This window comes from Nannospalax galili, unplaced genomic scaffold (genome assembly GCF_000622305.1).
Source record: "Nannospalax galili isolate Female #2095 unplaced genomic scaffold, S.galili_v1.0 scaffold117, whole genome shotgun sequence".
NCBI classification, from domain to species: Eukaryota; Metazoa; Chordata; class Mammalia; order Rodentia; family Spalacidae; genus Nannospalax; species Nannospalax galili.
In genome coordinates, this window is record NW_008341422.1 from 1,433,985 (window position 1) to 1,449,562 (window position 15,578).

Consider the following 15,578-nt stretch of genomic DNA (forward strand, 5'->3'; position numbering starts at 1 on the left):
TCCTATAGATAAAATGTCTAATGCTAAATATTGCTTTGATGTTAAATTCATTTTACAGCTGAAACATATAGATTATTAACAACTGGATAAAGACAGTCAACTACTACCTAACTCAAGAAAGCATGTAAAACACACGAATTCCTCTGAATTCCAAATAATTACAATGGTGACACAAGGCTGGGCAGGGAGCTAAGAGCATATACTGATTGAAGTTGGTAACTTCCGAAGTGAAGCACCACTAGGCAAACGTGTACTTTCCAGCACATTCCATGTGTCTCTTCAAAGGCTTTCCTCTTACTTGATAGACTGAAGAACATGCTGTAATTATCAGGCAATACTTAATGGAGCAACTATGAAAGCATGAAACTCCATAGTACCGGGCAAGTAAGAAAAAAAACCAACTTATTTGCATTATGTACTATAAGCAGTCCTACAGAAAAATTTCAAGATTTTCAGAATCTTCTACTTTAGTAACAAACTTATGAATTGTAGAAAGAATAACGTATTTCAAACAAAATCCCTCAGTGGATTTTTAGCAGGTTTCATGATGTATGACTTAGTGGCATCCTAATTTTCCTAAGGAGAATGCCATGATAAAACAAGTACATATCATACACACCAACAAAGCTCACATAAACACAGTGAAGCAGTTACCTTCCCATTCAAACTCATTGCTATTCTCTGAAGGGGTGTCTAAGCCATCAAGGTCAATTTCCCCACTTTCATCCAAATCATCAGACAACACAGAGCCTTCACTAGGATCCAAAGTCAGGCTAATGTCTGGGGCCATTAGTTTCTTCCGTACTTTATTTCCATTAACTTCTAATGAGCCTGGAACTGGAAAATAAGGAAAAATAATACTGGATTGCTTGGATGCTCCAGCTGAAGAGAAACATTTCAGTCACTTGATTCTTGAGAAAAACACAGAAAATTCTAAAGCACTAACTGATAAAATCTGGACTGTGATTACTGCTGTTGCATTTTAAAAAAAGATTAATTTTAAAATTATGTATATACACATCTGTTTAAGAGTATATGCACGTGCATGCAGGTGCTTGCAGAGGCCAGAAGAGGGCACTAGATCCCTTGGAGCTGGAGTTACAGGTAATTCTGAGCCAACACATGAGTGCTCTTTTTTAAAAAATTTATTTACTACTACTTCATCATTGGCAAGAGAGCAATAAGGCATCATATCCTTTTAAACAACACAGGCAGACTTTATAGTCACTTCTTAAATATGCATTCCTTGACTCCTTGTAAAAATTTATGAAGCCAAAGGGGCATTTTTTATAAACAGTTAAATTTCTGTAGGATTCCAAAAGCTGGTCCTTTGTTTCCCTATGTTAGAATAAAAGCTCAAATGACTTTTTCTTCCTCAAAAACAGATGTGTTAAAAAACAACACACATTTCATTCAAAGCTAAGTTCTTACCAGGCTGGCTCTCTGGTCCAGTCATACCTAGTGTATCTGCTTCAATGCTATCATCTTCTGGTAAAGGTCTAGAAGACACAGATAAGCTTTTTAACCCAGAAATTAAAAAGTTTTTTTGAAGTTCAAAGATCCATTAAAATTATAGCTTACACAGTTACATGGAAAATGAAATAAAAGTTGTGTTACGCTTTTGTAATTTTACAAATCAGTTTGTGTGTGTATGCATGCAGGTGCATATGTACATCTGGAAGTCAGGACAATCTAAGCCCTTGTTCCCCAGGTACAATTCTTTCTATCTTTACTTTTTTAGACAGGGTCTCTCACTGGCCTGTGACACATTAAATAGCCTAGGGTAGCTGACCAGTAAGCCCCAGAATCTCCCCAGTGTTGGGACTGCAAGTGCACACAACCATGCCTGCATTTCATAATTCTTGCACGCAACTAATACCTCTTTCCTAAAAGCAAGAGACCTTAAAGTATCGTTTAGAACAGAAACTTGAAACTTAAATGATTAAAGCAAATATGAAAAATTCTATCACATATTTAAGCTGGAAAATAAAGGAGAATCACTTTGGAAAATAACTTTCATTTTCTAGTATCCAATGATCACCTTAATAGTTTAGTTTTTTTAAAGAAGTCCAACATCCTTTGATTGACTTCTCAACAAACAAATTCTGAAGTTCTATTCTAAATCTGTTTAAAGTATGGCTCACATTGGGAAATCTTCATCCTGCCATTCTTCTTTCAGCTCCACACCTTCCATCCTCAGTCTGGACTCAATGTCAACTTCCAACTCCTGACAGTCCAGGCAGCTGAGGTCCTTCCAAGAGAAAAAGCCCCAACAGCTTAGTTTCCATTTCCTTTTCATCTGCTATAAAGGTGCAACAACCTCACTCCCAGTCTGAATCTCCATGCCAGCAACCACAGGGCTCTTAAGAAACCCATTTATCAGGTTCAAATTTTTTCTTAAGAATTAGAAGAGAAAATACTCAAAGTACATACATACTCAAGTAAATTAAGAATTGGTTATAGAAAGGACGTTTCAGGTGAAAGTACCTGTTTTCAGTTACATGTATGCACACTGCATCTGGTTGTTGCTTAATATGTTTTCAAGGTCTCCCTGTAGCCCCAGCTGTCCTGCAACTCACTATGTAGACCAGGCTGGCCTTGAACTTACAGAGTTCAGCCTGCCCCTGCCTCCCAAGTGCTGGGATTAAAGGCATGCGCTACTACACCTGGCCCCTGCTTAGTATGTATTTTATATTATGCATCATAAAAAACATGAGGCGAGGACAAGAGAAGAGAGTTTCGGGCCAGTCTGGGTGTCACAGTGACCCTATCTCAGTAAGTAAGTTAGTAAGTAAGTGTCTTATCTCTCACATAATTAAGTTTTCTGTCCACTGGACAAAGATAGAGTCTATGACACTAGTAAATGACATTTACACTCACTAGTTAGCAAGCTCAGAGCCCAGGGATATGCTGGCATTTATAGACCCGCCTCTATAATTCTGGTGCCATAGCTCCTGAGCCACTTGAAGCCCATTTGGTAACCTGTCCATGAACAAACTGTGCTCATTTCTGACCTGCCTCCCATCTGTGTCTCTCAGGCTTTGAGTAAAAGCACCTGACGATGCTTTTATACATGCAACTACATTTCTTAACTTATGACCCCAATTCTAACTTTAGTTTTTCCAATAAAGTATATGAACACCAAGTTTCTCATTTTATAAAGTGAGCTAATGACTGATCTTTTGTCTGACAGAATAAGAAAGGTTTGAGGTATTGTAAGAAGCCAAGAAGATCAGCTGGCAAACAGCAGAATAAAAACAGTGACAAATACAGGAGCAAAGGGTGTGAGATTTTGTTCATTTGGAGTGAGTCAACAGAAGAAGTTACAAAAATATAGCAGGAACACATTCTTGAGACAAGTTCTTGCCCTATAGTTCAGGCTGCCTTCAAGTTTGTGATCTTCTGTTTCAACCTACTGAATTCTGAGATTACAGATATGAACCACTATGCCTAGCTTCATGTATTTCTTTTTTAAAAGTTTTTAAAATTAATTGATTTTTATTTTATGTGTATGAGCGTTTTGCCTGTGCATTATATAAACATACCACATGCATGCATGGCCCTCAAGAGACCAGAAGAGGGAGTCAAATTTCCTGGAATTGGTGTTACAGAAGGTTGTTAGACTCCATGTGGTGCTGGGACCTGAACCTGGGTGCTCTGCAAGAGCAGCCGGTGCTCTTAACTGCCGAGTCATCTCTCCAACCCCTTTGCATATTTCTGAAGAGTCAGAGTACGACTAAAAACTACCACCACCACCACCACCAAACCAAACCAGCCCCAGGAGTTCCAAGTGGCTGGCACCTGTAGAAGAGGAGGGAGGCCAGTAGGCAGGGGAAAGAATCCCATCATGATATGTCTACACAGCTCCCATAGTACATCCTACACTACTTGATTTTTAAAATCTATGTTATGTGTAACTTTTTTAGAAACTCTTTAAATACATGATGAAAACCACTCACAGTCTCATCAAATGGCATTCTAAAAACAATTTACAATGGAAACTACATTCCTAAAGTGTTGGATTTCATTTGGTAAACTAAATTCATGTCTTTGTAGTGACTAGGAATTTCTCTCTTTCAGTGTATGTTTACCTATACTTGGCAAGGTATCAAACATTCCCCAAGTCTATTTGTTTATTTTATGTGTATGCCTGCCTGCCTGCATGTATGTATGTGTACTACACGTGTGCTGGTGTCTGTGGAGGCCAGAGGAGGACATCAGATTCCCTAGAGCTGGAGTTAGAGGTGGCTATGAGCTGCTATGTAGGTGCTGAGAACTGAAAATGGGGTCATCTACAAGAGTAGCAAGTGCTTTTAACCACTGAGTCATCTCTACAGCCCTGAGGTGTACATTTTGAAGATCTATCTGTTAGCACAGAAAAAAGGTCAGATGCTGATTTTCTATCATCAGAGTATTTCCTTGGAAAAGTCAATTTATATGAGGCATTTTAAATTTTTCCAGAAAACAAATGAACCAAGTAATATTGAAAAGTTCATGAAAACACTTTGATGATCACTTTATAGACTGCTTCTTTGATGGCACCCCTGTCAAAATAAAGGTGGAAGGGACATGAAAATTAAAAAATAACCAGAGTTCCCATGATCTTGTTCCACCTTTCTATCTAGCTGCTGGGATAAAAATTAGGACATTCTGGGTGTCTCTTCAAATAGAAAAATACTTAAAAAAAAAAAAAAGTAGGGACTGAAAGCTGCAATGAAAATATCCTCCACCCCATCATCATGCTTGGCCACAGCCTATAACAGAGTAAGGATTTGGCTGTAAGGCACACCACTGTTAAACAAGCCTTTGCTTAACCCCTCAAACTTATTTTACTTGTTGAACTATATAATGTCTGATTTCCCCTTAAAAATGTTATAAAAATACTTTTTTGAGAATATAGATATATGCAATATAAATCACTGTTGGTGAAATTATTCTTTATTTGTAAGAAGGCATATTTTTCTTGTGAAATTCCTGAAGACAAATCACGCCTTTTAGTTGCTTTATCACTAGGAAACAACTCCTTTAAAAGTCTGTCCTCCAGGGAAGCTTAGGTTTGCAATCCCAGCACTCTGAAGGCTAAGGCAAGAAGGAACACTGTGAGTCTGGGACTAGCCTGGGCTACATAGCAAGACCATGTGCTGAAAAGAGAAGAAAAAGAAAAAAAAAGGGCTCCCAATATACAGAAAGCCAGTTGGGCCTGGCAATACAGGCTTGTAATATTAGCTCTTCCAGAGGCAGAAGGTACTGTAAGCTCAAGGCCTACTTGCGCTACTGAGTGAGTTCAAAGCCAACCTGGGCAATTCAGTAAGACCCTGTCTCAAAATAAACAGTGAAAACAAGGCTGGAGCTATAGCATTTGGGAGGCTTGAGTTCCATTCTCAGTCACACACACAGAAACCCTAAGCCCTTCAGCTCTCAAAGACTACTCACTCAACTTTAGCACACTCAGCTGTGTGATGTTAATATACCTCAATCCTTTTGTCATGGATTTTTAAATTTGGGGACCATTATTTAAGCTAGTTAAGCAGAGAAGAACAGAGACAAACTCTACCATTTCATTAAGAACTTGAGAGAGGAACAGTATACTAGGTATATAAAAACAATTTTAACAATTGAGAGTTCTGTTCTTGGAAGCATTTTATCACCAAGCAGCTGTAAGAACAGGAAACAACAAGAAAGGCGTTAAAATAAGTATAACTACTTTAAAGGAAATCAGGATACTGCCGACTCAAAAGTTAATTTTTGTTTCCTTTAAAAAAAAAAGAATAGGGAAACAATACTTTAAAATGCTACATGTCAAAATAATCTACTACCACAGAAATAACCTGATTCTCAACAGCTTGGTGTCAGTGGCAGAGTATCCTTAGGCCAGTTACTTGAAGAAGTCATGATGAAATCAAGTCTTTGACACTAAGTCAGGTTAAAAATCAAAGGTAACTTCATAACTTTCCTACATAACTTCAGAGAGGTGGGGTCAATCCAAATCCACAGGCAGCTAGGCAGAATTAAATATTTGGATCCCATTTAGAATTGTCTAGATTTTAACTTACAGTGCTCCATAGTTACTTTCCAACTATGTAGTTTAGCAGTGCTGCTAGAATAGATGCCAGTAACGGCTGTCTACACTGCACTCAGATAGGGTTGGCAGAAGGAAAGCACTTACACACAAGGTTTTGCTTCATTTTCATTCACCTATTTTTGAACAGCCTGTATGCGTATGAAAATCAACAAAATACAAAAAACATCCCCAGAAAAATCCTGCATGCTTGCTTGTCATTGTTCCCTTGAGGCAACATCTACTTTCTTTGGGGGGTGGGTGGGATATTGCTGTTTTTGTTTTGTTTTTTGAGACAGTGTCTCACTACGTAGCTCTGGCTGGCCTGGAACGCACCATGTAGACCAGGCTGGCCTTAAAATCCCAGAGATCCACCTGCCTTTGCCTATACAGTGCTGGTATTAAAGGTATGTGTCACCATGCTCAGACATCTAGGGTGTGTGTTTGTGTGTGTGAGGACTTTTTAGGAGCTGGTTCTCTCCTTCCACTTGTTTCTGTGCTGCATGCTCCAGGCTGGCAGGTCCACTAACTTCCTGCCTCTACCTCCTATCTCGCCATAGGAATGTGGGAATTACCAATGCACACCACTGCATCTGACTTTTTTTTTACATTTTATTTTATGTGTATGTGTGCATTGCCTGAATGTAGGTAAGTGCACTCATATTATGCAATGCCTGCAGAGGTCAGAAGAGGCTGTCGGATCCCCTGGGACTGGAGCTATGGACAGTTGTTAGCTGCCATGTGGGTGCTGAGACTTGAACCCGGGTCTTCTGCAAGAACAACCAGTGTTCTAACTGCTGAGCCATCTCTCCAGCCCCTGCATCTGACATTTTATGTGAGTTCTGGGGATCAAACGCAGGTCCTCAGGCTTTACTGATTGACCCATCTCTATCATGGGTTTTTAAAGAATGAAATAAGAGCTGAGCATGGTGGTGCATGCCTTTAATCCCAGCACTTGGGAGGCAGAGGCAGGTGGATCTCTGTGTGTTTAAGGCCAGCATGGTCTCCATGGCGAATCCAGGCCAGCTGGGATTACAGGGAGACCCTGTCTCAAAAAGACCAAAACAAGTAGGGCGTGGTGGCATGCACCTTTAATCTCAGCATGGAGGAGGTGGAGACAGGCAGATCTCTGTGAGACTGAGGTCACCCTGGTCTACATAGCGAGTTACAGGCCAGTTAGGGCTACAGGAAGACCCTGTTTCAAGAAACAAAACAAATCTGGCACCTATTTATGGTACATTTATTAATTTATCATATGCAGAACATACTGGGGATACTCTGCTACCTTCAAGTAGATTAAACTCTGAACCTGATCTCTAACAGTCTGTGAGTTATAAGCTGATTGTAATATAAAGTTGTGACTATTTGTAATATTTCTATCTTGCTTCTCAAGATCTGATCCATCGTCAGCCAAAGCTCCTACATCCTGTTTTGTTCTCAGATGCCCTCTTCCCTCCTCACTCCTTCTACTAGAATTACTCCAGATAGAACCAAAGGAAACCACTGTACAAAAGAATGTTTCCCATTTGCTGTTTTTATATCCATTAATAACTAAGGATTAGTAACCATGTTTCAACTAACATGTTTGACAAATATAAGACACTGGTGCAATTATCCCTTTATCTTAGCCATGAGGCAGTGACTCCATATCCTGGTTCCTAGTTCTAGAGTAGAACTGTTTTTAATACAGCACACTGTCTCCAGTTCACTACCAACCTTGCACACAGAGGTCTGAAAGGCCTTGGATATACTTAGTTTCTAGGTACTGTAATGCCTAAAGACAGTAACAGTATGGATTTATAATTTAGTTCAAGCTCCATGCATACAAGAGGGTCAAGCCTCCCAAAACCAATAATATCAGGTTACAGCTAGAGGACAGTGAAGACTAGGAAGAGAAACAACGCAAAGTGACAAGAGCTTAATTCAAGTAAAGGGAACTTAATTGGGTATCTTCAATTCTAACTTTGAGGAAGTATCCATTCACAAACTACAGAACTTCTGCAATTGAGGGCTGGAGAGATGGTTCAGTGGTTAAGAGTGCTTAGTGTTCTGGAGGAAGGGAGTTCCAGCCCCAGCATCCATATTTGGCTGCTCACAACTATCTGTCAGCTCCAGGGGACCAGACGCCCTCTAGTCTCTGAAGTCATCCCCCTTTCACACACAAAGAATAAATCTTTGAAAAGAACTTCTGTAACTGCACACTTCTTATAAAATACAAGAAAAAAGAATACATTCAATTGAAAGTGAGAAATTAAGTATAAGGGAAAAGCTCCTGATGAAAACAAAAGTGAGGCTGAAAAAAGCAACACTAAGATGCAATCATATACTGGAGGCACTAGAACTACCTTGCGGCAGTGCCAAAGCTAGATCCTCAAAGACTCCCAAGTCATGGGCAGTTTCCAAGCAACGTAGTAAAGACCCAAGTAAGGTTCCGTCTGAACCTGAACCTGAACTGACTCGGCAATAATTCTCCAGTGGCATTAGGCGCATATAGGTAATACAAACCAATTTTGCCAGGTACTTAGGCGGAGGTTAAGTGCACACACACTGGGGCTGGACACAAGCAGTTAAGTGTCTGCACACGCACTGGGGCTGGGCAGACACGTACACACCCTACAGTAGTTAGCGAGCAGGAAGGTGTATGCAAGCTCTGATGACTTAAGCTCGGAATGTGTATGCTGTCTGTGTCTATCCCCTGAGGCTCTAAGGTGCACCACAAGCTCAAGCTTCTTTGTTCTGAGCGGGACTAACGCCGGATAGAAACACGGAACCAACGTGGCTGGGGCGGCGGGGGAAAGCCTGGACCGGGAAAGTTCCACACCAGGCGCGCCACAGACGGAAAAGGAAGGGGAGCCAGGCGGGCGAAGGAGAGCAGGGCCCGGCTAGGGGCGGGGACCCAGTAGGGCGGGGCCCCGGGAAGCCTGTAGCGCGGGTCTGGTCATCCAGCTGGTGGCCCTGCCCCGTCTGCCCGCGACCCTCGGCCGGCCGCCAGTGCCTGCCAGCCCGGCCCGCGACCCTCGGCCACACTCACCCCGGAGGACGCCGCGGCCCCCTCGTGCCCTTCGCCCCTCCAGGCCGGCGACGTGGGGCTGACGGCCAGGGCGCAGAAAGGGGTGCCGAGCGGAGCCCGCTCCCCTCGGCCGGCGGTGGAGACCCGAGCCCGGCGCCGCCAAAGCGCCGAAGCTGCAGTCGCAGAGTAGCCGCTGACCCGGATGCAGTGACCGGGCCCTGGCGGAAGTGACCGCCTCCGCACTAGGCGCGGCTGGGGCGGAGGCGGGGGCGTGGCGTCGTCGTGAAACCCCCAGCGTACTTCGCGCCTGGGCGGACGCGGCCGGATCTGCGCATGCGCTCGTGGGGCCGCGTAGTTTTGTTGGACTGCAGTGTGCTCGGCTTGTTAGTGGCGTTTCCAGGGCTTGCGCACTTCCTTTCCTTCCCGACCTAAGTTTGTTGGGACGTCGCCCTGCTCTCTGAAAGAGCTATTTTCTTTCTGCCTGTCTTTAGTCATTAACTGTATTACAGAATGGATGAAAAATACTTAATGGCCGTATTTGGCGTAGCCAGGTCCCAGAAGAATCTCTACTTTGGTAAACGCTCCAATGTGAATAGCTTTTCACCAGAAATGGTGGGAGTAACCTGCCTGTCTCTCTGTCTCTGTCTCTCCTCTCCTCTCCTCTCTCTCGTACGGAGATCGGGTCTTAGGTGTTGCAAGTTGGCTTCAAATTCTCTATATACCTGAACGATGAGGTTGAATTTCTAATCCTGCCCCAGACCTCCAAAGTAATGGGATTACAGACTTTATACCCGGTCTGTGTGGCGTTGAAGGCTGAACTCGGCTTCCTGTATGCCAGGCTTGCGCTCTGCCAGCTGAGCTACCTCTTTAGCCTTAAAAAAAGAAAGAAAGAAAAAAAATTCCCAATTATTTGCGCATCACACCTTGATAAAATTAAATGGTAGAATGCAAAATATATGAAGCTCAACTCAAAACATTTTTACCACCTACAGTCGGAAAATTAGCTGTGGTAATTAAAATGCTTAAAGAATCTGTTTTTCTACTTTTCTGTGTGAGCCTGTGACAACGTTCTGAAGGGCCTCATCGATGAACCATACTTTAAAGACAGCTTCATGGAAATTACTAGTTTGGAGGACACAAAAGATTCCCTTTGAACTTGTGCCTGCTCAACTCTAAAAGGTTTAGCAGTGAACTGTTGGGGCAATTCTATTAGGGAATAATCAGTCCCGAAGGGAATCAGAAATAAAAAAAATTACAGCATTGACCCAAAAGAGCAGTTTGGAGCAGTTGCTCAGATCTTTTCTCTATTGGCAGAGGTGAGCTCTGTGATTTAGCTGTAAGATAGGGGAAGAGTAATGTCTATTTGTGAGATGAAGTAATACATATTTATGAGACTAGTGCTTGGCATATTGTAATCACAAATGTTAGGCGTCATTATTTTCCAGTAATTTCCTTAAGCAGCTGTAAGAAAAACAGACAATCACCAGAGCCTTAAAGAACTTGGGCAGTGTAAAACATTTCCTCTTCAGTTACAGATTTTTCATAGTTCTGAATTTTGCTTTCAGTCTGCAATGTGTAGAGTTCCCCACAAGGTGGCAGAAAAGGTTTTGAAATCACGTGAAGGGGGTAGTTTTTGTGGTCTTGTTTCTTCATTCTAGTAACTACCATTTAGTAATCAGTATTTGGCTTTGAATAAGCCATTTTGCTAGTTTTTCTTTTGGTCCCCATCTCATGAACATACATATGTTGAGACATAGAAACTATAGATAACCCCCAAAGGCAATCTTTATTGTACATTTATGTATCCTTTCAAATTTGTGTATGCAGATAAATTTCATGTCTTTAAATATAATGTAACTAAGCTTATAATCTGTTTTCCTTTTCTTTTAAAAAGACTCCTCGTCTTCCTTCCTCTACTTCCCAGTTGCTGGGATTACAGGTATGTACCACATGTTTAATTTTCACCATTATGTAAATAATTCTTTATTGAACATTTCAGTAGCTCCACTTTTCATAGTTAAAAACAATACCTCAAAGAATGTCTAAAAAATTAGAAACATCAGACTACTAACTTATTTTCAAATAATAGTTACATTTTCAGATCAGATGCTTAGCATCTTTTTCTTTTAAGTTAAATACAAAACCTCTAAAGCAGTGTATCCAAATGTTAATATGAAAAAAGTATTAAAATCTACTTCAATCCTATATTTACAGACTTTGGAGGCAATATTTAATGTATGTTTAAGATCATTTATTGTTTCTATGTACCTCCATAAATTGGTATATATCTAGACTCTTAAATTGGGGAAAAATATGACTCCCAAAAAAGTAGGTTCTAGACCTTGGGTAGAAGGTCTTACTTAGAAAGTGGTTAGCTCAGAGCTACCATCAACATTTTCCTTTGTGGTTCCTGGCTTTGGTTTTAAGTTTAAGTAGTCATGCTCTAAAATTATACGAATAGTCATTACTAAACAAGTAGTTGTTTTCTTCTGGCAATTTTATAGTTTCTTTTTTTTTCAACATTTGAAAAATTAGATCCAATTGAAATTTTGTATGTTTGTAGTATGCAATACAGAATCTGAGTTGCCTAACGCTATTTACAGAATCATCTAATAACTTGAACTTAATACTCAGCTAAGAGAATTTTCACTTTCAAGGTTGTAATCTACTGGGGAGGTAGTTCCGTGGTAGAGTACTTGTATAGCATGATCAAGGCCCTGGGTTTGATCCCCAGCACCCGAACAAACAGAGTTGTCATTTTAGGTTACCCACTTCTTTCCAGGTTCTAGTTGTTTGATACATATTTATGAACAACATCTCATTTGATGCTGTTGGGCCTCTAAGGATACAGGAAAATAAAACACAGGAGCTCATCAACACACTGAGAAGGGAACAAATGAAGGTAGTGATCACTTAGTAGGTCCAGGAGGCCCTGGTACTTTTAAAGCACTGCTAAATAGAAGGGAGCTAAACATATGAGAGGGAACTGAGTGGGACAATAAAAAGAGGCATCTGAAGAGGTGGTCTTGAGCTTAGTGACAAGGGATGATCTAAGCAGAGGGAACACCATATGCAGAGTCAGATGCCAGAGGCTTCTAGAACTGCAGTATTCAGCAGGACTAGCACAAGCTGTGGAGGAGTGGGTGGATGCAAACAGCTCATGATATAAACAAGTTATTAAAGGACAAAGCAAAACAAAAGGATTGTAGGACTTTATTCAGAGCCAGTATAATAAGCAACATGGAAAAACGTTCAATCACTACTAACTTGTTGCAATCTAGAAGAGACTGAAAGACATCCTGACCTGGATGGTTAGGGTAAGCCCTCCTATGGGGATAGCATCAGAGAGAGCAGCACTCATTTGAACATGTGCCTCAGTGCTGTGTCAAAATTATCTGTGAACTTTGCCATACTTCATACAGGAACACGGACTGGAAGAGATGTGAAGTCTGTCAAGAATGGTGGGGGATAACGGAAGGCTTTAGGTGAATGAACAGAGGATGGTAAGGTAGAAGGCACCACCTAACTTCTGGGAGCAGATACTGATGTCAGATTCTGGTGAGAACAGGCCCTACTGTGCTTTCTTAAATGTTAGAATGACAGCAATGTCCCACAGTATGGTGGAGTGGAATCTCTCAGGAAAGCTTCATCTGCTGTTAGACACATAGTTTCCACAGGGAAGGACCATTTGTAGCCTGAGAATTACTAATTACTCATTTTATTCCTCCTTTTTAAAATTTTTGTTGTTTTGTGTTGACAACTTTTCTATGTGGAAAACCATGATCTTTAAAAAAATACTTTTTATTTTATGTCTATGTCTGAGTACCTGCTTATTTGTATGTGTACCACATGTGTGCAGTACCTGCAGAGGCCTGAAGAGGTTAAGAGAACCATATTGCTCTTGCAGAGGACCAGAGTTTGGTTCCCAGCACCTAAGTTGGGCAATTCTTTACCACCTGTAGCTCCAGCTCCAGGGAATCCAATGCCCTCTTCTGGCCTTCAGGGACACTGCATTTATGCATACATACCGTACCCCCCACACACATATAATTAAAAATGAAAAAAATTTAAAAAAGAACATATGGTGATACAGCTTTCCCTGATATTTCTTGTAAGACCTTCCTTACACATGGTCAAATCAAGGTTATCTCTTAGCTCCCCATGGAGAAAGTTTTTTTTTTTTTTTTTTTTTTTACACTTGTACAGGGCAAAACTTTTAAGTAAGCACTCAAAACTGTGAAGAAGTGTGTGTGTGTGTGTGTGTGTAGGCCAGAAGTCAACTTTAGGTGTCTTTCCTTAGAAGTTGTCCACTTTAATTTGAAACAAGGTCTCTCTCACTGGGACCTGGACCTCACAAATTCAAGTAGGCTGGCTGGTCAGCAAGCCTAGGCACCCTCCTGTCTGTACTTACCCAGTGATGGGATTACAAGTGTGTGTCACCATGCCCAGCTTTGACATTGGCAGTAGGATTTAACTCAATTCCTCATGTTTGCACAGCAGGCTCCTTCTCAACTGAGTGATCTCTCAGACCTGAATGTTATTTTCTTCTAATTCTCACATGGGTACTTTTTTGCAAAGTTTCAAAAACCACTCTTTTCTCCTGGGCAGACAGAGCTTTGTCCCAGAACATGTAGCTTGGCAGATGGAGTGTCGCCTCTCTGAGTTCTGTATGCAGGACATAGCTTGGTCTGCTCTACAGACTGGCCCTCATTCCCCACTAAGATCTTAGCAGTAAACACAACCTTTTTATTTCAAACAGGAGAACTGCCTTGTTGTTCTGTTAATAAAACATCTCTGGAGGACTTGCCCTAATTATGAAAGCACAGATACAGTCATATATGCTGAAAAGGCTGCTCACTAGGCCTACTGTCAACCTTGGGCCCAATTTTGGCCAGAGAAAAGGTAAGAGATGATGAAGATATTTGAAATAGTACTGAGAAAATGATTGTGTAATTCAAATTTCAGAAAGCATAAGATGTAGTAGACAGGACCCTTACATGAAGCGTCACTCTCCACTGTATGATTTTTATAGACATTGTTATTCTTACTTACAAGCATATAAATTTGGAGATGCTGGCAGCACCTTCACAGTCTTTGAAAACACCCATGAAGTATCCTTTTAACATGGATTGGAGATGTCTTTGCTGTTGAAGCTTGAGGGTAAAAGTGGATGCAATTATATATTCATTTAATTATTCATAACTTCAGTCTGAAGTGCATGTATATATGTTTCCCTTATTCACTTTATAAAATTCAAAACTAAACCCAGCAGCAGTTTTGTCTTGGGCATGGTGAAAGTTTCTTTCTACAATGAACTAGTCAAAGAAATTGTTCCAGGGAGAATTTTTACATTTGTGTTTCAGGAAGTCAAATTGGACTATACATATATATTACCCATCACCCTTGTGTGCTGCTTCCCTATCCCAAAGAGAACTGGAGGGAACCAGTAACAAGCATTTTAAAGAAATATTTCCTTGGTTAGAGTTGGATTATAGCTGTTCCAGTAGAATACTAGACTTATTTGTTAGAGAATTTTATCACACCAGCTTTTTTTTTTTTCTTTTCTTTTTTTGGTCTTTTTGAGACAGGGTCTCCGTGTAGTCCCAGTTGTCCTGGAACTCACTATGTAGACCAGGCTGGCCTTGGACTCAGAGATCTACCTGCATCTGCCTCCCGAGTGCTGGGATTAAAGGCGTGTGCCCAGCTTTTAAGGATTCAACTCACTAGGTTGTGGCTGGAAGTTATGCAAGTGTGGCAGTTCAGCTATGGACAGAACTTTGTTGAGGATGGGAGGGGCACTTCATCCTTTAGAGAGGAAGGTTAATATAGATTGTTATTTGTCAAAACCAATAATGGGAATAAGTCAAGAGTTCAGACTCAAGTTCTCTGTGAAGATGTTTCTGTGAGATATCAAAGAATGGGGCTACAGAGATGGCACATGGGGTAAAGTGCTTGCTGTGTGAGACCTGAGTTCAGATCCCTAGTTCCCATGTAAGAAAGCCAGGTTAGTGGTGCATGCCCGTAACCCCCAAGCTGAAGGATAGAGACAGGTGGATCCCCAGGGCTCACTCCCCACCAAATGGCAAGCTCCAGGTTCAGTGAGAGACCCTGCCTCAAAAATTAAGGTGGAGAGTGATTGAAGAAAGCACCCAACATCTCAAGATTTCATGTGTACTTGCATGGGTGAGTATATGCAGGTGGATGTGCATGCATACACATACACACACAGACACAGACACACACACAACATACAAAACCACAATAAAAAGAAATGACAGACATGGGTTTAAAACTCTCTGCATTTTATAATATAAAATCTTAAAGTTTAGCCGAGAGTAGTAGTGCACTCAGAATCCAGCACTCAGAAGGCAGAGGCAGGCCAATCTCTGTGAGACAGGCCAGCCTGGTCTACATAGTGAGTTGCAGGTCAACTGGGGCTACAGGAGACCCTGTCTCAAAAACCCCCAAGCCTCCCAAATCCTAAAGTTTGGCAAAATCATGGAAGCTGGC

The 15,578-nt window shown here is 41.3% G+C and overlaps 1 protein-coding gene across 3 annotated transcripts in view; it reads right to left on the minus strand.

The window, feature by feature from the left end:
- Bnip2 (BCL2 interacting protein 2) overlaps positions 1-9,290 on the minus strand; it is a 24,863-nt gene extending 15,573 nt beyond the window's left edge. For all 3 annotated transcript variants that reach the window (XM_008836876.3, XM_008836875.3, XM_029565272.1), the window contains exons 1-4: positions 9,090-9,290; positions 2,145-2,251; positions 1,432-1,499; positions 655-837 (exon numbers count right to left, since the gene is read on the minus strand). In XM_008836876.3, coding sequence (XP_008835098.1) covers positions 655-837; positions 1,432-1,499; positions 2,145-2,194 — 301 coding nt within the window. In that variant the 5' untranslated portion in view covers positions 2,195-2,251; positions 9,090-9,290. The remainder of the gene's footprint in view (positions 1-654; positions 838-1,431; positions 1,500-2,144; positions 2,252-9,089) is intronic.
- Positions 9,291-15,578: the final 6,288 nt, after the last annotated feature.